The sequence below is a fragment of the Leptonotus elevatus genome, chromosome 4, assembly GCF_054856555.1.
Source record: "Leptonotus elevatus isolate MCC_2025b chromosome 4, RoL_Lele_1.0, whole genome shotgun sequence".
Classification (NCBI taxonomy): Eukaryota; Metazoa; Chordata; class Actinopteri; order Syngnathiformes; family Syngnathidae; genus Leptonotus; species Leptonotus elevatus.
Genome location: NC_141242.1, coordinates 21,175,377 through 21,196,064, shown reverse-complemented (window position 1 = coordinate 21,196,064; position 20,688 = coordinate 21,175,377). Strand labels below are relative to the sequence as shown.

Sequence of the window (20,688 nt, the reverse complement as noted above, 5' to 3'; positions counted from 1 at the left end):
AGGGTTTAAATGTAATCCCTTAACAGTAATGGTGAGTGTATACGTATACATATCATAATGGAATGGAAGTATTCCTGAATAGGTTATTTAAATTTGAAGGGTAAATATTTCCTGTTAAAAGGGTCAGAAAGTAGGCAATTCTGTGTTTTTTGGTAATTTCTCGCATAGAGTAGCCTGTGCTAACATTATTGCACAAGGGTTTCTAATATCTATTATCCTTCTCACGCAATGATTAAACGCCGTGTACCTTTAGAACACTGGCAAAATAGTTTTGTACAGAGGTACGAAAAAGTTTGGGCACCCCTGACAGTTTTCAACATTTTCCTTTATAAAATCAATTGTTATTTGGGTCAGCAATTTCAGTTAAATATAGCAGATTAACACAGTGGTATTTGAGAAGTGAAATGAAGTCTATTGGATTTACAAAAAGTGTACAGTAAAAACAAAAGTAGGCAGGTGCATACATTTGGACACCCCGTGGCTTTATTGATTTGACAACCTTTGTCATTAATTATTGGAAAACAAAATTTCATTGGTAACCTTGACCCTTGACCTACATATACAAATGAAGCCAATCACGAGAATTATTTCAGGTGGCCAATTGCAAGTTGTTCTCTTCTTTGCATGTTCTCTGAAGAGTGGTGACAAGGGAGCCTCAAAACATCTCTCAATTGATCTAAACAGCAAAGATTGTTTAACACCAGGGTTTTGGGGAAGGATACACAAAGCTAGCTCAGACATTTCAGGTGTCAGTTTCCACTGTGAAAGCATAGTGCAGAAATAGACGACCACAGGCACAGTTCTACTTAAGGCCCGGAGTGCCTGGCTAAGAATAATCTCAGGTGAGCAGAAGCAAATGATGATGACAACAAACAATCAAACTCAACCCACAGACCAGCTCCGGAGACCTACAAAAGATCTTGCTGCAAATGGTGTCACTGTGCATAGTTCAACAATGTAGCTCACTTTGCACAAGGAGATACTGTATGGTAGCGTAATGCGGAAGAAGCCTTTTCTGCGCACATGCTGCAAACAGATTCACTTGACTTATGCTAAAGCTCATTTGGACAAACCGGCTTCATGTTGGAATAAGGTGGACTGATGATCTGAAATTTAGTTTTTGGACATAACAAGGGGCGGTAAGCATGGTGGATGAAGAACAGATCATTCCAAGACCAACAGTTGCTATCTTAAGTCAAATTTGTTGCCGTTTTCACCGTGCTGTGGGGCTGAGTGGCCAATGCAGGTATTGACAATCTTGTTCAAGATGAAGGTTGCATGGTTTCCAGTCACTATCAGCAGGTTTTTGAGAACCGTGTTCAAGAATCAGTGACAAAGATGAAGTTGTGTTAGGGCTGGATACTTCAATAAGACAATGACCCTAAACACTGCTTAAATTCTACTAAGGCAATGAAAAGCATTCATGCAGTACAACGTTCTGGAATGGCCATCTCAGTTCCCAGACCTGAATATTATTGAAAGTCTGTGGTGTAATTTAAAGCAGGCTGTCCATGCTCAGAAACCATCATACCTGACTGATCTGGAGATGTTTTGTAAAGAAGAATGGTCCAAAATGCCTTAAACTTTTACAAATGAAAAACAAACTGACAAATAGGATGTGTGTTTGTGTTTAGGGAAGGCTGGGTTTAATGCTCTCCATTTTAATATTATCAATTGTACAGTGTATTGCATGATATTTTTAGATTGTGAAATTTTTCTAGATCCTAATCCTGCTTTAAACCTTCCCACAACTTAACCCTGACCAGCTTGTTGTGTCCTTGGTCCTTAGTCTTCATGATGTCTCCAATATTCTGTTAACAGACCACATCACAGAGCAAGTGCATTTATACTGAGACTACTAATGATCACATCAGTCAACATTGGATCGTTCAGAAATCATCAGGAAACTTATGAAGCCAGTTGGCTGCAGTGAAAAGGGGGTGAATAATTTCACATGCCCTACTTTTCAGTTTGGGGGGGGGGGGGTAAAAAATTGTGTCCCACGAGAAGTTAATTCTAAGAAAAAAGTAATAATAATAATAATAAAACAAAAATATATCTTTATTTTTTAAGCCATATTATCTTTTAATATTGCAAAAGGTCATAAAGTTCAATGAGGGCTAACACTTTTGCATGACACTGTACTACATTTATGCGATTTAACTTCCTCCATCAAAATCTGACTCTGCACCCTGCCGCCCTGTTTGGGTTTAATGATAGAAGAGCAGATGCCCTAATTTAAAAAGAGATGCGCGAGTTCAAACGAGATGCTTAAGTGACTACATGAACTTTTTTCACATAAGCATAAATGTTTTTCACTTTCAGGACATGGCAAAAATCACAAGGATGCCGCATCTGTACGTGCCACACATCCAATTCCTGCAGCCTGTGGGATCTACTATTTTGAAGTCAAAATTGTCAGCAAAGGCCGAGATGGGTAAGCAGACACCCTTTAACTATCTGCTTGAGTGCATTTCCCTTCTTGTCATTTATATAGACCAGTGGTCTCAAACTCGCAGCACGGGGTCATTTGCGGACTGCAGGATGATGATATGTGGCCCTGCTACTTGACATGAAGGTTTAATGTTGTGGTCTCCACCTTTTTTGCATTGTTGTTGCCCTGGCTGATATGTGTGTATGTCCCCCGTTTCTCTTATGCAGGGGTCTCAAACTCATAACCCAGGGGTCATTTGCATCCCACAGGATGATTATTTTGCAGCCTGGGGGGGTGTCAGTTTAGTCACTTATGGGCTAACATACCTCACTCTCACTCTGATAGCTTTTGGCGAAATGCAATTCTGAAGTGATAACAAGTGGAAGGAAAAGTCATCCTGTCTCATTCATGTCTTTTTCAAAACCCTCCGTGAAGAGAACGGTTGGTGAGGAGAGAAGCCAATTTCTATAAAAATTGGAGACCGAATGTTTTTTTGTTTAATGCAGGGACACCCCGACATGTCTTGAATGCATAGAAAAAGTGATGCTGAAGAATGTCATTACTGTACTCAACTAGACATGCTGAGGACAATGGAAAGTACGAGGGAGATGAGAGGACCAAGCCACCATTCTTGTTCACGTTCTCAAGAAATGGTGCAGTTCTGATTCTTCCTCTTGGCCCTTGCTCTTCCTCTTTCCTCTCCCCTTTAGGTCTCTTGACTGGAGTGCCAAAATGAGGGTTAAAAAAAAAAGCACTTAGAATTGGGACACCATTCAATACAGCCACATCATCACCTTGAGCCGCAAATTGGTAGTGTCATAAGCAGACGACAGCTGTTCAGTTATATTTTGCCGTCTAATGTCAAATTAACATATGGCTTTTTAGTTTTCTATCAGTTCATGGGTAAAAACTAGTGTTTTGAAATTGTTGAAAGCGTTCCCTACCACATGGTAAAATGCAAACATTAACATTTAATTTTTATCCACTCTTAGAACACTTTTCATAGAACAAACACATTTTGACAAATAATAAATCGGAAATATATTTCATTCACATTGTTTTTCTTCATTTGTGCCTTATGCTTAATAATGTGATTATCTTATCATGCATCGTAATCATTACACGGGCAAGCCCTATTTATACTAATTTGCATATTTATGCGCGGGCGTGGAGAGGGAGGAGTCTGGTACTCTAACATTTCCGCATTTGAATGTGCTTGGATTCGTACGTACGCACAGATTCGTACGTTTAGATTTTTTTATGCGTGCGACGTTGGACATACGGCGTGTTTTAGTATGAAAGCCACGCAAGTCTTAGTACATGAGGCCCCTGGTCCTTTGTTCTTTGAATACTCCTCAGCATGTCTAGTTGAGTAAAGATGTCTGAATTCTTGGGCACTGCAACTTTCTCTGTGCATTCAAGATATGTCAGGCAGGCCGCCTCTGTGCTTTTCCTGTTTTTCTTAGAATTGTCTGTTCTAGTAGCCAACCTTTCTCTTCACGTCAGGTTTTGAAAATGATTTTGAAAATGACTGGGATTGGGTGACAGGATATCCTTTCCTTCCACTTTGTGTCATGAGCTTAAATTGTGAGTTTGAGAAAATCAGAAATAGTATGTTGAAAATGACTTACGGCTACATGAACCAAAGTTTCATTATGAATACACCGGAAGCAGTAATAGTAAAAATGACAAATTCAAAAGAAGCTTTTGTTCTGATAATAAATACACATGTATGTAAAAATAAACTTAATGTTAAGCATTGATGGTTTAACACCTCAACAATTTTTTTCCCCATGCAGCTACATGGGAATCGGCCTGTCTGCACAAGGGGTCAACATGAATAGACTTCCTGGTGAGTAATAAGTGACTGATGATAAAAAGGTTAGAAATACGTATGTTTGATCAATTATTTTTCAGTTTTAACAATGATTTTTGCAAATGAAGTTTATGCCATTGGATATCCTAAATATTGCCCTTCTAAATGAATGCTTCATGTGTAAGGTTGTTGGAGGGAGGAGCAGCCTCTTCAGCTTCTTCTACTCTTCTGCTTTTACTATTGATTCTTCTTGGTTGTTCTTTAAGAGAATGGGTTATTCAAGTCTTTCATAGACATTAGACATTTTAGAATGTATTCCAGTAATCAGTAACCTCACTCACTTAATGCTTTTGGATGGCAATCAACACGTCCAACTGGACTTGTGGAAAGTCAACTGATGTGAGATGTTACCCGATTGGTGCAGCAATCAACATACAGGTGACGTCCTTCCCACTTCCACATTTTGAACCTATGATTCAATGTGCGTATCGAGACTATGAACTCATCAGTGATCCTATCATTGCTAGACAATGGTCGGTTATCAGTGCGAACGGGGACTGCCATTGCTTTGGGGCTGCCAGAAGATCAAAACAAGAGCTGTTTGGTATAGGCAATGGAGAAAAAAATATGTGAAGTTGAACCCTTTAGAATTTCTTAAGTTTATGCATAAGTTGGTTGTAAAATGTAGTCTGAGCTCCATCTTAATCACAAACAGTCTGCTGAAAGCAGTGGTGTTCAAACTATGGCCCAGAGGCCATTTGCAGCCCGCAGTCCATTTTTTAGCGGTCTGCGGCATATACTTTCGAAAAAGTGGGAGGACAATTTACTACAGATTAGGGCCCAACCGATATGCTTTTTTTTTTTACCGATTACTGATTAATCTGCCGATTATTTAAAAATACATATAATGCATAAAATTACTCCCCTCCCCAATTCATTTTCAATGGGTGTCACTTGCGCGCCAACTTTCGCTATTACGATTCTCTGCTTTGATTGACAAGTCCATAGTATAACCTTGATAAAAAAAAAATCATTAAGTATGCAAGATTATTGTAGAGATAGATTTATGTGTCAATAATAAAACCATTCTTAGTTGTTTACAACTGCTGTAAAGCATTAACATTTCCTTTTATATGTTTTTATCCTGTGTTATTTTCACAAGTCTTGGGCTTTACTGTGCTAACCTGGGACCTTGGGGATTGTATTTCATGCCATGTCATGTGGAAATGTGTGTTCAGACAAAAAAAGAATCCTAGGATGTCTCTTAATCACAAACAGTCTGCTGAAAGCAGTGGTGTTCAAACTATGGCCCAGAGGCCATTTGCAGCCCGCAGTCCATTTTTTAGCGGTCTGCGGCATATACTTTCGAAAAAGTGGGAGGACAATTTACTACAGATTAGGGCCCAACCGATATGCTTTTTTTTTTTACCGATTACTGATTAATCTGCCGATTATTTAAAAATACATATAATGCATAAAATTACTCCCCTCCCCAATTCATTTTCAATGGGTGTCACTTGCGCGCCAACTTTCGCTATTACGATTCTCTGCTTTGATTGACAAGTCCATAGTATAACCTTGATAAAAAAAAAATCATTAAGTATGCAAGATTATTGTAGAGATAGATTTATGTGTCAATAATAAAACCATTCTTAGTTGTTTACAACTGCTGTAAAGCATTAACATTTCCTTTTATATGTTTTTATCCTGTGTTATTTTCACAAGTCTTGGGCTTTACTGTGCTAACCTGGGACCTTGGGGATTGTATTTCATGCCATGTCATGTGGAAATGTGTGTTCAGACAAAAAAAGAATCCTAGGATGTCTCTTAATCACAAACAGTCTGCTGAAAGCAGTGGTGTTCAAACTATGGCCCAGAGGCCATTTGCAGCCCGCAGTCCATTTTTTAGCGGTCTGCGGCATATACTTTCGAAAAAGTGGGAGGACAATTTACTACAGATTAGGGCCCAACCGATATGCTTTTTTTTTTTACCGATTACTGATTAATCTGCCGATTATTTAAAAATACATATAATGCATAAAATTACTCCCCTCCCCAATTCATTTTCAATGGGTGTCACTTGCGCGCCAACTTTCGCTATTACGATTCTCTGCTTTGATTGACAAGTCCATAGTATAACCTTGATAAAAAAAAAATCATTAAGTATGCAAGATTATTGTAGAGATAGATTTATGTGTCAATAATAAAACCATTCTTAGTTGTTTACAACTGCTGTAAAGCATTAACATTTCCTTTTATATGTTTTTATCCTGTGTTATTTTCACAAGTCTTGGGCTTTACTGTGCTAACCTGGGACCTTGGGGATTGTATTTCATGCCATGTCATGTGGAAATGTGTGTTCAGACAAAAAAAGAATCCTAGGATGTTTGCATCCTTGAATTTTGAGAAAAGAAAGTCTTGGAATCCTTGAAGTATCAACTTTAAATATAACTTGAAAGGACAATGACAAAATAAAACAATAAGAAAGTAAAATAAGAATAGAATAAACTAAAATAAAAGCAACTGAAAAAGTACAAGAAGTTTTGGCTTCTTGGAGGCAGTGTGATGCCGTGCATCCATGGCGTACACACTTAAAGTGAGTACGAGAAAGTTGTGATTGAATTCTATTAAAATAAGTCGTTTTTCACACAGTGGGGAAAATGAGTGGTTTTGCGTAATGTTATCTCATCTCTGGGTATGTGTTCTTACAACATTTGTGTGTAGATATTCATTATTTGAAGGAAAAACTCCCGATGCTAGCTTTCTGTTAGCATTTGAATGGGATCCTCCCATCGCTTTTAGCATTAGCGCGAGACAAGCGATGTTTAAAAAACGAAGCATGTTTTGTATTTAAATATACAGTGGATGTCATTCATAACATTGTGTGTTTATTTTTTACAGTTAACTCTTACTGCAGTTTAATTAAACAGCTTAAAGGACGCTTAGGGACAACAGAATAACCAGTATAACACGCTACACACTTGCTAGTTGCTAGGCAAAATGGTGCATTCAGGGTACTTTCATAGCGTCTGTTTTCTTCGATAACGTTTTAAGGGGAAAATAATTGGCCACTTGGCTGATTTGTTTTGGCTGATGTTTGAAGGCCAATAATCAGCCAATAATAAGCGGCGACCGACTAATCGGTCGGGCCCTACTACAGGTTGCTCTTGTATTGGTTCTGAATGTGGAGATGGCATCCAGCTGCTGCCGAAGGGGGTAATCCATTCCAGTGGGATTCAGGGCTGCGGGCCACCTCAAACCTAAGTCAAGTCAAAATTCACATTCCGCATCTCAAAAAAACACAATGAAAAGGAAAACTGAGATTCACAGATTTTTACGTTTTTTTCTGATAATTGAACCGAGACAATCCCAAAAATCTGCACTGAGCTGGATGCATGTCCGTTAACGTGGCACAGCGTGCGCACGTCACCAAAGGCGTCAGTGTGTTGGGCCACCAAGACGCTGCAGATGCTGGCCCAGATGGGCCAGTACCAGTTTCCTAAATAATGACAATGAAATCAACAATAGTCTTGTTAAAATAAATCAACAATAGTCTTGTTAAAATCAACAACAAGGGTGAGTCCATGTTTAACAGTCACCCGTCCTGCTCTCCACTGTTGGGGTATTATCACGGAAAATTCTGTGCTACGCTAAGTTGTGCCACACACAGCTAGCGAGCGACAAGGTTTGATTGTCTACCGAGTGCGGCTAAACACGTTGCCGAGTTGCTCCTAAGTCATGAATCATTATCAAACCTCCATGGCAGCAGATAAGCTTCACTTCTGAAAAGTATTGTTCTCATGAAGGGATGACGAGGAGCAATTAATAGAAGACACAGAAGCCATGCTAATTGCCGAGCCGTCATGGCATGTAATCATGAAACATGGCAATTAAGTGCTTGGGTGATAGAGTACACTTCACAGAAGTCTGGCTGGAACCGTGTTGAAGCTGAAAGTATCACATTTGTTATGAAATTGCCCCACTTAGAATGTTTCTAGGCAATAATGCAGTTGCTCCTCAAAATTAAGAAGTTGCTCCTCAAATGAAGTCACTAGCAAATCTGTTCCTCAAAGAAAAAGTTATTTTGAGCCTTGTGTAGCGAGCCTTGTGTGCACACATGCATGCACCCAAAACACTCAATCACTCACTGAGTCACATTTACCCACATACAATGACATCAATGAATAGCCCAGCGCACTAGATGAAGAGTCATGGTTCTTTCTACATTTTCTACAAGTACAGCAGCTAAAAGCATGACTAAAGCCTATTGCCTCACACATCCAATCAGAAGTCTCCTCTCTCCTAACCAACCACATTGCGGAGCTTCCAGGTCTGTCTGGAGCCGTTTGACCTGCTTATTGACTAGTCAAGATGCCCATTTTGTTAGTTGTGACGGGTTTGTTGCATGCAACGGACACACAAGAACAGCCAGTTCATCTGACTTTAGATGCACTCACAAACAAAGATCATTCTTCTTGATTCCAATGTGTCATAGGGTGGAAGAGGATGGAACAGGGTTGCATGGATGAATGCGTTTTCTAATTCTGTCCAAACATTAGTCATGAAAATATTTTGGGTTGCTAGGATTCCGATGGACAGTAGCTCTGCTAGACATATTACTGTTGGTTGCTTTAAGTCTGAATGAACACTGTTCTGTCTTCCCTGGACCCGCTGTCTGTTTGTGATGCACCCATGCAAGGAAGGGAACTCATGCATCTTTGCTTTTGCATGTGTGTCCCTTAATAGTACAATGTTCTCTACTGCTGACCTCTATGTCTGATCCCGCTGTGGAGGCATGCCCATTTCATTAGCATGTTGGAGCAGTGAGCCTGGGTTTAGAGGCAATATCCCTGTCAGCAGATTAATCTAATACCTCACCGTACAGAGACCACACAAAACACACAAGTATACAAATTATACAAAATGACAAGTATAGAGGGCACCCCGACGCATACCGTGCATATTTAACAAACAATACAGTGAACCCCGCCATATCGCAGTTTATTTTTGCCCCTTCTATATTGCTGAATTCTCAGTTGTTTAAAAACTGGTTTTGACAGTAAAGTGACGCTAAGAAACTTTTAGTTTTTGTTGATTATGGCAATGCCATATGGACTGTAGTGTTTTGCGTGAAGGAAGACCACATTTCCCATGAGGACCAGCGCTTAGCATCGTCTTTGAGCTCACGCCAGTGAGCGAAAGCTGGGTCAATGATGATCCTTGATTGTCCTTTTATCCGGGTAGCCTCAGTCCTTTTTTTTTTGTCGTCTCAGGCAAAACCTTTTGTTTCTTTGGTGGTTTAGCAGCTTTTACCTTGACAGCAGTAATCGCACATAGACGTTCAAATCGACTTCCGCCTTTGTAATAAATAGGAAAAGAGGGAAATTACATATGCCTTAAGCAGCCAGTTCTTCAATGTGCCGGGCAGTACTGAGCCCTACTGGATGTTAAGAGCAAGAACAAAGGAAGATAAGTCGTCGGTTTTCTCCAATGAGCAGATAGACTATATGTGTGCTGTTTTGTTTTAATACGGCTACAGTTCTCCATCTGTGTTAAAGTAGCAGTTATTTCATCTATTGTATGCAAATTTTCATTAGCCTGTCAATGGCATTAAGATTATGATATGTTAGCATTAAGCTATCAGACTTTCGTTATTGTATGGTTTGGTTAAACATTTCGGTGTTTAAATATGCAGTGTTTGAATTTCTTAAACGTAAACTCCAATTAGGAGTGACAAATACACAACTGAACTCATCGGTAATACGTTTCAGTTCGGTTGGTTATGTGGGAAACGATGGAGCTGTCGTGCACATCATCACCCGAGCCCCACGGAGGAAAAACAAGCTCTCTGTAGCTGTGGCTACTAAAAAAAAAAAAGAAGAGAAAAAGAAACATTTATTAGAGGCATACACAAGCTACGTACTCGGGGCACATACGCAAGAAGTGTGATTGACAAGCCAGAAGCCAATCAATAGCGAAGCACCTTCGTTATTGATTGGCTAGAATCTAACATTTCACGCCTCATCCAGTTTATGAATAATATATGTATATTTTTTTGTGGGCGGCATGGCTCAGTGGTTAATTGGTCGTCTCCCATCCGTGAGTTTGTGGGTTTGATCCTCACCCCTGGTGACCATGTTGAAGTGTCCTTGAGCAAGACAATGAACCCCGATTTGCTACCAGTGGACCTGGCAGCGCCTTGCATGGCAGCAGCCGACCACTGGTGTGTGTGTGAATGGGTGAATGTGAGGCTTAAATTGTATAACGCTTTATGTTGTAGTTAAAGCGCTATATGAAAAGCAGTCCATTTACCATTTATCCATATGTACAAGTCTGTTACAGGTTGATAAAGCGATTTTTAAGTGAATCCGATAACTTAATATGTAGTAAAAAACAAAAACCTTTTGAACCTTTTTTGCTCTAGTCTAAAAAAACCAACTTGGCTGGAACTAAAAAAAAAAAAAAAGCCCTGAATCAATTACATTATTGCTGTTTTGCAAAACACCATATTTATTCAATAATTTTGTAGGAATGTTAATTTCTGTATAGTATAATTTTCTATGTATTCAAAAGACCTGAGCTGCATGAAAGGTTGATTGTGTCGTTATGTGGACTAGACCAGAAAATCTCAAAGGGTGGGCCAATCCAAAACTGGGTAAAGTTGTTTTTGTTTTTCTTTCCACTTTCTTAATAATGTGGTCTGAAAGGCACATCCAAAATATGCATTAACTGCTCAACATTTGTTAAATACACCTCAAAAGATTTGTAGAAGATTGTCTGGCTTGACTACTTGGTGAGTGATCGCATCTTAATGTTTTTTTGCAAATTAACTTGAGTAGTAGTATTTCTGAGATAGGGCAGAGCAATAAATCAAATTAATTGGATACATCGTCATTTTAAAAATCGAATCGTTGAAAATTTGCTAAATCGTGAAATCGAATTTTGTCTTTTGGATTATTAAAAGCTGTTGGTATTATGTTAAATGTATAAATGTTTTTCTAAATTGTAATTTTGTGGCAGAATGCTGAATGGGTGGTTTACAAGACATGTTTACAATAGCTACCAACTACTTAACTCATTCACTGCCATTGACGGCTATAAACGTCAAAAATTAATTTGAACAATTTCTATTAGTTTAACATATTTTCCACTTTCGTTAACAAGAGTATGAAAACATATATATATATATTTTATAATCTTTTAAAACATTTTTTAAAGAAAAGATTATTGAAAATTAGGGGCGTCAGATGATTAATATTTGTAAATGTAATTAATCGCATTACTTTAATAGTTAACTCACGATTAATCACAAATTTTAAATCTGTTCTAAATGTACAATAATTTTATTCTAGGTTTTCATACTCTTGTTAACAAAAGTGAAAAAATAAACTATGAATGTTAAGTTTATGTTAAAACTAATTTAGAATCAGTATACATTATTGTTGTCTGAACATTTTGCACAGGAATTATTTTTGAATAAATGAAACCTTTAAATAAATGTTTGAGTTTATTAAATTAAAACGTAATTGTCCTGAATGTCTAAAATCTAGATTTTTTGGGCCATATCGCACAGTCCTATTCTGAGATAAATATGATAATACCATTGAGGTTTGTATTAATTTAAAACGTTTATTTTATTTATTTATTTTTTACACGCAAGGCCTGGTATTGATAACCCTATTTTGGTGTGCATTTGAATAATACTTAGATGCAATCCGTTCAGTGAACGGTGTTCATTATGGTCGACATTTGTTCTTTGAAACCATTCTGGACAACTGGAGAAAATTTCATAGATTCTTAAAAGATTTGAAGCAAACCATTTGCACTGCTGTAATAAATACATGCATGAAATATGAATAATATTTCTTTATTTTTAACAGTTTGATTCATAACAGTATACAGTTGAAATTAATGATGGTGACTCCTTTTAATAATGCCCAATTTTGATCATATCTGGTCTGTTCCAGAGTCGATTTGTTGGGTGTTTTGAAATCATAAAGTTCTATTCAATGTCATTATACTGTATTAATATGCATACAATTTTAATGTAACTCATGCAATGGTGAACAGTACACATTTAGAATGATAAAACTACAGATTTTGCTGAACCATTTTGTCCCGCAAATGTACAAATGTTTACATTGGTGTTTCTTAAGAAAAAACAATGACTAAATATATGTAATGACTAAGTTACACTTTGCATCTATCTTTTTTTAAAAAAAAATTATGTATACAGCTAATTGGTTAGCGACCAGGTGGATGAGTGTATACAGCTAAATTCTGGTTTAGGTATAATCTAACATTCTGGATGAACAAACCAGTTGCTTAGTTGTGTACGAGCAAAAGGAACAAAAAATGGTAGTATGTTAAAAAAAAACACTTATCCTCTTGATTTGCTTTCTGTGTACTGCTATACCTGCTGACTGTGACTCACCAGTTTATTCTCTCGAGAGCCTCCAGCTGGCCATCTATGTCACTGCACCATGAACACAGAAAGCGCATACCTAAGAATTCCCATCAATGCAAAGTGCATCCAGTTGCAGGAATATTGGCCATACATGAGAAACTAGGCTATTCCTCTTCCAATGAATATGATTTACTTATTCAGTTGAAAATTATATTTCACATAATTCAATGTCCTCGTGACCTCCCCCCCCCCCCACGTGTTGAAAGTATAAAGTAAAAACTAATCCTAATCCTTGCCCTATTTCAGGATGGGACAAGCACTCATATGGTTACCATGGAGATGATGGCCACTCCTTCTGCTCCTCTGGGACTGGCCAACCATACGGTCCAACTTTCACAACGGGGGACGTGATTGGCTGCTGCGTTAACCTCATCAACAACACTTGCTTTTACACCAAAAATGGCATCAGTTTAGGTCAGTGGAAATGGATACATGTAATTTCTCAAGAATTACACACACAATTGTGTATCATATTCATTTTGTCAAAGTATCATTATGTCAAAAGATACAATTAAATATCTGAAGAAATGTGAGGGAAGCACTTACTTTTGTGAGATACTGTAGATACTGGTAAACATCTATACATACGGTATGCTGAATATTCTTTAGTTTTGTGTTCTTGTGTATTTTGCCCCCTGATTTGTAATTGTTGAAAAATTATGATACACTTGCAATTAATACGCATTAATGAAAATATTGTTAAGCATTAATCATAATAATTGCTTTGAATCCTCATGTTTTACAAAAACACATTTCTTTTACCCTACAGGTGTGGCTTTCACCGATCTCCCTGTAAGTACCATGCTGTCACATTTACATCCAATATGCCACCTACAGTAATTTCTGGACTATAAGGCGCTAGCTAAATTTGGGGAATACTTGAGTTTGTTACACATATAAGACGCACCTTTAAGCTGCAGGTACTTTAATGTTGCCGCGACTTTCTTTTCTATAATGAGAGCGCAAATAGTCTCGCTCTCGTTCTGTCTCTCCTGCTGTATTTGTTTTGCTCTGCTTGACGTTCTTGCGCTTCCTTGTGATCTGATGGATAAGCCGCACCTTTGTATTAGCCGCAGGGTCGAATGCAAGTAAAAAAAAGTAGCAGCGTATAGTCCAGAAATGACTGTACTCAACTTTGAAGGCTATATTGAGCTTTACATTGATTGAAGTATTGCTAGAAAAAGTCTACACGCACTTGTTCAAATCCCAGGTTTTTCTGATTTCAAGAAGTTAGACCAACATAAAGCACAGTGTTTCCCACAGATTTGAAATTTACTTGGGTGGGTGAACTCCGGTGGTGGGAATGGGAGGCGGGTTAGACGGGAGGTGTGTCTCAGTCCTGTTACTACGTCTCCTCTAGCCTCACGATCCACAAGTGAGTGACGGCGAACTAAAGTTACATGCGGTATATATCCTGTCGCGACACGTTTTTTAAATTTTTTTTATGTATGTTTAATAAATTTTCTTGAAAACTTCTTGGGTGATGGCCAATTTACTTGGGTGGCCCGCCCAAGTATTAACATGGTGTGGGAAACACTGAAGCATTTTAAACCTTTTTTTTCATAACCTTCACAGCTCAATTAAAAATATATGTTACCGTTACTGTCTTATCTTTGATAATGTGGTTGCACTTCTTATGATGTGGCTGTGTTCGAAATGAATTAATCACATTCAAACTCATGTTAAATGGGAGTCAGCACACATTTGCTGCCATTTAAAGTTCCTCTGATTAACCCTAAATAAAGTTTTAATGTTCTAGTAGGTTTTCCTTTCGATTTTTGTCATCACATCTTACAGCACAAGCCATGGTCCGTCGAGAAGGCTAAAATGAACATTCCATGACACATACTAGGGATGTTCAATGCCACTTTTTTGACACCGATATCAGTAGTATGGGTGCATTAAATGCATTAAATCAGTGGCAATTTTCTATTGTTTAATTTCTAATTTCTAGCTCCTGATTATATAACAACCACTTGGCCAACGTTGCGAGTACCGATACTTGCCCATCTCTAATAAGTTTATCCGATATACCATGGAATACAGTAAAGACAGCCACATCAAATTAAGAATGTATAGCACAACAGTGACATTACCAACGTCCCTCCAAAACGAATTAAAAAAAAATTAAGCGAAAACTGGTCATGGAGGTTGCCAAAAGGAGGACAGCAACATTGCAGAAACTGCAGAAATATCTATAGTATTGGCTGCTTCTCCATATATCTGGGTGACAAAACCAATGTCTTATTTTACAAGTATAAACATTCAAGCCCGGCTACATTTTGCAAAAATCCACCTAAAATATCCAAAACCCACGTGGAGGAAAACGAGTTATGGTCTGCTGAAAGGAAGGTTAAACTTTTTGCCTAATATTTCAAAGACTATATTTGGCGCAAACACAACACTGCTCACCACGAAAATAATGACATCTACAGTGACGTATGGTGGCGGCACCATCATGGGACTTTCTGTCTTCAGCTTGAACTGGGTTCCTAATCAAGGTGAGGGACTTAGGAAACATTCCTTAGCCTGACAAAACTTACATGCTTTTGCTAGAAAGCTGAGGGACTCCATCATGACCAGCATGACAATGATCCAAAGAAGGTTAAAGTTTTTGGAATGACCCGTCCAGAGTGCAGAATTGAGTCAAATATTTGTGGAATGAGCTGAAGCAGGATGTGCACTGACGGTGACCTTACAATCTGACCATTTTGGAGAGTTTTTGAAAAGAGTTGTCACATTTTGTAACATCAAGATGTTTCACATTGATTTTACGTCACAAATACCTGGCAGTAAGGGTGTGTAGACTTTTTATATCCGTTGCATTTCACATAAACTTCACTGCCTTTCTTTACTTAACTCTTGTCCCATTAATCATCACATATTTTCAGTGGCCATTTTGTCGAATAATCACAGTTTTGATCCATTCTGTGTGTTTTTTTTATTACCTAGAAAAATGTTTGCTGTTATTTAACATACAACAGCAGTAAAACAGTGACACGACACATCATGGTGCTTGTCTTTTGATTTTCAACTTTTCTACCCTCCATTTGACCCAGCCTAACCTGTACCCAACTGTGGGTCTTCAAACTCCGGGCGAGATTGTCGATGCAAACTTTGGACAGCAGCCATTTGTCTTCGACATTGAGGACTACATGAGTGAATGGAGAGCAAAGATCCATGGGATGATCGCTCGCTTCCCAATAGGAGAAAGGCTCGGTGACTGGCAAGCTGTCCTGCAGAAGTAGGTGTCAAACTGTTTGTTTGTTTCTCCGAATTTACAGTCTTGTAAATGCAACGATAGAATAGAGTATTTTCAAGGTTGTATTATCTAACACAAAGACAGTGTGTTGAACTTAACTAACCTATTATAACAATATTATAGGAGTAAAGCGAGAGTTCTCATTATATCTTTTGAATTAATTTAGACATTGTTCCTTGGAAATCTAAATATTCTTTACTTCGACTTCAGTATGGTGTCCAGCTACCTAGTGCACCATGGATACTATGCCACTGCCACTGCTTTTGCCAGAGTCACAGAGACCATGATACAAGAAGACCAAGCATCTATAAAGAACAGACAGAGTAAGTGAATACAACACACACAAAATGTATTTCTTAGTCTTAACTAGCAACTAACTAAACTTTTATGCTTGAAGTGTAGCAGCCTGTGATGTTTCCATAAAGCACTCACCACAGAAACACAGAAAAGAGTGAAACAAAATTCATTTAATATGATATGCAAAGTTTTAAGTCTACGTTCTTTTAGAAATATCTAATTTACATTAACATTTGTGGATATCCCAGGACTTAGACTAACTTTCTTTTACTCCAAAAGACTTGCCGCTGTAATTACAGCAAAAGGTGGTCTTACGAAGTATTAACACAGTGGGGGTGAATCATTTTACACACCCTAATTCACATTAAAAAAAAACTAATTTAACCAAATGGTTATATGAGTGAGTGCAAGAGAGAGAGTCCAGGACGTTTATGAAGTCATAAGAGTAATATACAGCAATTAGGGAGAGGATTCAAAAGAGGGTCACAATAGGTCACGTGCTAATATTATTTATCACCCTTGTTCATTTTAAGAGTGTGCCACTCTCTACATACACAGTAAAACAATACTCGGTCTCTCTCCACTCTGATAAAGCGTATTGCTTCAGGGGTAAAAATTTTCAGCTCATTCAGAGTTGCAGAAGTGGAGGCTCAGAAACCTTGCTCCATATAGTTACAAGAAGTTTGGGGTGGTTGACGTTGCAGACCATTCACTCACTCACTCACTTACACAAAAAACCTTACCGATCAATCCATTTGGTACTCTCAGAAATCTCCTGAAAAAGAGATGCTAGTGCGGCAGAGCACCATCTTGCTGAAAAAGTTGGTCGCCACCATCAGCAGCTAGGTGTAGAAACATTCAAGTGATGGGGTGCGGGGAATTGTGTTGACCGATATTTCACCGTTGACATGTTAATGCACAAAAAATAGAGTGTTTGTTTGTTGAACATACAAGCCAGCAACAGAAATACTGAAATTAAAATCTAAAGATTTTAAAGAAAAGTATATATTTTGTTTTTTTACATACATGGTCATCATTAAGCACAACTAACATGTACAAAAGGGAGTAGGAAGAAGTAAAAAAAAAACTTAAAAAGAAAAAAAATCACACATAAACTTACAAATATAAACAGCTGCACTTATACGTGCATAGATATGCCAACAGCATTGTGCATTTAGTTAATAAGCTAGCACTTTTGCAGATACTGTATATAAATCAGCACAAAAGCTTACACATACATTTTTAATTGCACTCTATTTTCTATATTTGTACTGACTTGTACCTGATTTAAATATGATAGTGAATAACGTCGTCGACCGAGGGAATTCGCTTTACACAAGGCCCCAACATGCTTGGGTCCCCATGAAAGTCTTCCCAGTTTCCCACCCAGATCGACGCTCTTAAGCGCCTCGTACTTAAACCAGGAAGGCCTTTCTGCTATATACTGTATATATTTGTTATCAACATTATACATTAGATGATGCATCCATTGTGAAGTGAGGAACTCCCAAAATATCCTTTGTTAATATTTGACTAAGTGACTGAATTGTATCCGATTACTTTTCTGAACAGGAATACAGAAGCTGGTGCTGGAAGGACGTGTGGGTGAAGCCATCGAAGCCACTCAGCAACTTTACCCCTGCCTGTTAGAACACAATCCAGACCTTCTGTTTATGTTGAAGTAAGTTGGCCTGTTTGAAGCTTTGGATTTATTGTCAAATTCAGTAACGCCCATCTGCATGTTTTCTAGGTGTCGTCAATTTGTGGAAATGGTGAACGGTACGGACAGCGAGGTTCGCTGCTTGACAATCCGCTCCCCAAAGTCCCAGGGAAGTTACCCTGGTTCTCCCAACCTTAGCCCTCGCCAGGGGGCTGGAAATTCACACATGCACACCGGAGGTGCAATTGCTTTTTAAACCTATTTTCAGAATCATCAAAGCCGGGGGCTCACACATGAAAAATATTAGTCAATATATTTTGCTCCTTCCTCCAGGTGTAGACAGCCCGACATGCAGTAATGGGGTGACTCCCTCCAAAAAATCAAAGAGCCACAGCAGCGTTGTTAGCAGCAACATGAAATACCCCAGCACGTCCTCCTCGGCCTCCTCTTCCACCTCCTCCTCGCCTTCATCCATCAACTACTCTGAGTCTAATTCTTCTGACTCCACCAAGAGCCAGCCACACAGCAACAACAGCAACCAAGAAACCAGGTAGCGTATCTGCCAAACACGCTAAACTAGACTTGCCCTGGCACCAAAATGACATTGCGCCTGTTTTTGCTTTGAGCACATAAGTGTTCCTCCACCTCTTCAAAAGTTTGGAGCACACTTTTTTTTGTAATATGCCCTTGGAATATACACTGAAAACACACACCTACCCCCACCACGTGTGGGCCGTGGGAGAGCTCAAAGCAAATCGAGAGGGAGAAACCAAACTAGTTCCATGTCCTATACAAACAGTGAAATTACTCAATTTCCCAGCACATATGCGAAAAGATGTTTTGCTGCAGCAGCAAGCGAAAATCCGCTCCATGCTTTGGCATAGGTTGCAAATCATTAATCTATGTTAGGGGTCTGCAACATGCGGCTCTAAAGCCACATGTGGCTCTTTTAGTCCCTCTCCTCCTAAATTTTTTTTTTATATATATATATATATATAGTAGAAATTAATATTTTTTTTACATTTTCATTTTCAGATAAAATATTCTTTAACTGAATTAATGATTAAGATAAAATAATAATAATAATAATAGTTAAATACTCAAAATAATGTCAGTCCAAATTTGTAAGTTGTCAGAAAAAGAGAGACCAAAAGGTAGATGAAAGTTCCACGTAAAAATGTCCAAAACGTGACCATAAAATGTCCGAAGAAGAAAAGCAGAAAATTACCAAAAAATGTCAATGAATAAAAAAGGCAGAAAAGTAACCATAAAATATCCAATAAGAAAAGAAGAAATCCCAACAATTACCATAAAATATACACAAAATTGCCCCCCAAAAAAGTCAGAAATTTGATAGCAAAAAAGGTTTACAAATGTAAAATAAATAAAAATAGCCATAAAATGTCCCAAAAAAGGAAGAAGAAAGGCAGAAAATGAACATATGTCCAAAAAATTGCCAAAAATATCACAAATTTGACAGAAAGGCAAAAACACACAGTTTCCTTCATCAAAGTCTTCAAATGTTTTGCAGTTCACACATTTTTGTTTTATTTCTTTGGCCTAAAATGGTTCTCTTGACAGGAAAGGTTGCTGACCCTTAATCTGTGTTGTGTGATATTTCCATTTTAAAGATATAGTTCGGTTTTTTGGACATTAATCTGTATGGCATCCTCACCTACAGTGGTGTGCAATCAGCACTGACTTACCGCTGACAGCGTCCTGTGACCCGAGACCCGGTCCGGTTTTGGTCGAGACGAAAGTTGGCTGGGGTCACGGAAATAAAGCGTTTTTCTTCTAAAACCAATTTGTGTTCAAAAGAGTGATACCATTTGCATCATAAAACCGCAAACTAGAAAAAAAATCAGACTCCATTACCGCCTGGCACTATTTTTTTGTTTGTATCACTCGCCGGCACGCTGCATCCAGCTGACAGACGCCCATCTTCCACCGTAATTTCAACTTTGAAAACTCTCGATAACATGTCTGACAACGTCAGTGTCGAGCCAAGGAGTATCTTTATAAACCCGAATATACTGAAGCCGAAATTCGTCAGATGGAGTTAGAACGAGCAGAGAGAGCGAGAGTGAGGAGGGATAGAGAAGTGGTACAACTTGATGGCGGCGCATCAGCTGGAACCCTGAGAGAGAGCAGGTGACTGTCACTGACAAATGAGGTCACTTGTTTGAAGTGCTCGGAAAGCGGCGAAAAGTGTGCAAGAGATTCAGGGACATTTGTATTGGTACAGCCCGGGGAAATCACATGTCCGCACCATTTTTATATATAGAATTATATAATAAAGTGTGATGTGTCACAAGAATGCTGCTTGCAGACATAGTTGGTAATCTCACCTTTTTATTTGTCTTCACACAACCGGCTACTTGTTCTATGTTTGTAATAGTGACAGTGAGATGGAGATTGAAGCGGAACACTACACCAATGGCGTTGTTGAGGGCTCGTCCACTCGTATCATGAATGGCACATATAAACATGAAGAGATACTTCAGCCAGATGACAACAGCATTGGTAATGGTATCGCAGGTACGTGCACACAGAGAGCAAAATGAAATATGACCTGGCTTCTTTCGTCCTTTTCCCCTGTTATTTCTCTTTCTGTTATAATTCAGCTTCATGTGCAAATTGCATACCTTCTGCTTTTTCGTGTTAAATACCATTATGCACCTGTTTGTTGCCAGGAGAGGAGAGTTACAGAAATGGTAGACAACTTTGTGGAGGGAACCAGGCAGCCACAGAG

At 38.5% G+C, this 20,688-nt stretch overlaps 1 protein-coding gene across 1 annotated transcript in view; it reads left to right on the top strand.

Annotated features, from left to right (window-relative positions):
• Nucleotides 1-20,688, top strand: part of ranbp10 (RAN binding protein 10) — a 30,654-nt gene that overhangs the window by 4,884 nt on the left and 5,082 nt on the right. The window contains exons 2-12 of the mRNA XM_086074466.1: nt 2,326-2,437; nt 4,234-4,286; nt 12,964-13,131; nt 13,487-13,509; nt 15,777-15,961; nt 16,190-16,302; nt 17,849-17,957; nt 18,027-18,175; nt 18,270-18,486; nt 20,335-20,474; nt 20,630-20,688. The exon at nt 20,630-20,688 is cut by the window's right edge and continues 93 nt beyond it. Of these exons, the coding sequence (XP_085930592.1) occupies nt 2,326-2,437; nt 4,234-4,286; nt 12,964-13,131; nt 13,487-13,509; nt 15,777-15,961; nt 16,190-16,302; nt 17,849-17,957; nt 18,027-18,175; nt 18,270-18,486; nt 20,335-20,474; nt 20,630-20,688 (1,328 nt within the window). The remainder of the gene's footprint in view (nt 1-2,325; nt 2,438-4,233; nt 4,287-12,963; nt 13,132-13,486; nt 13,510-15,776; nt 15,962-16,189; nt 16,303-17,848; nt 17,958-18,026; nt 18,176-18,269; nt 18,487-20,334; nt 20,475-20,629) is intronic.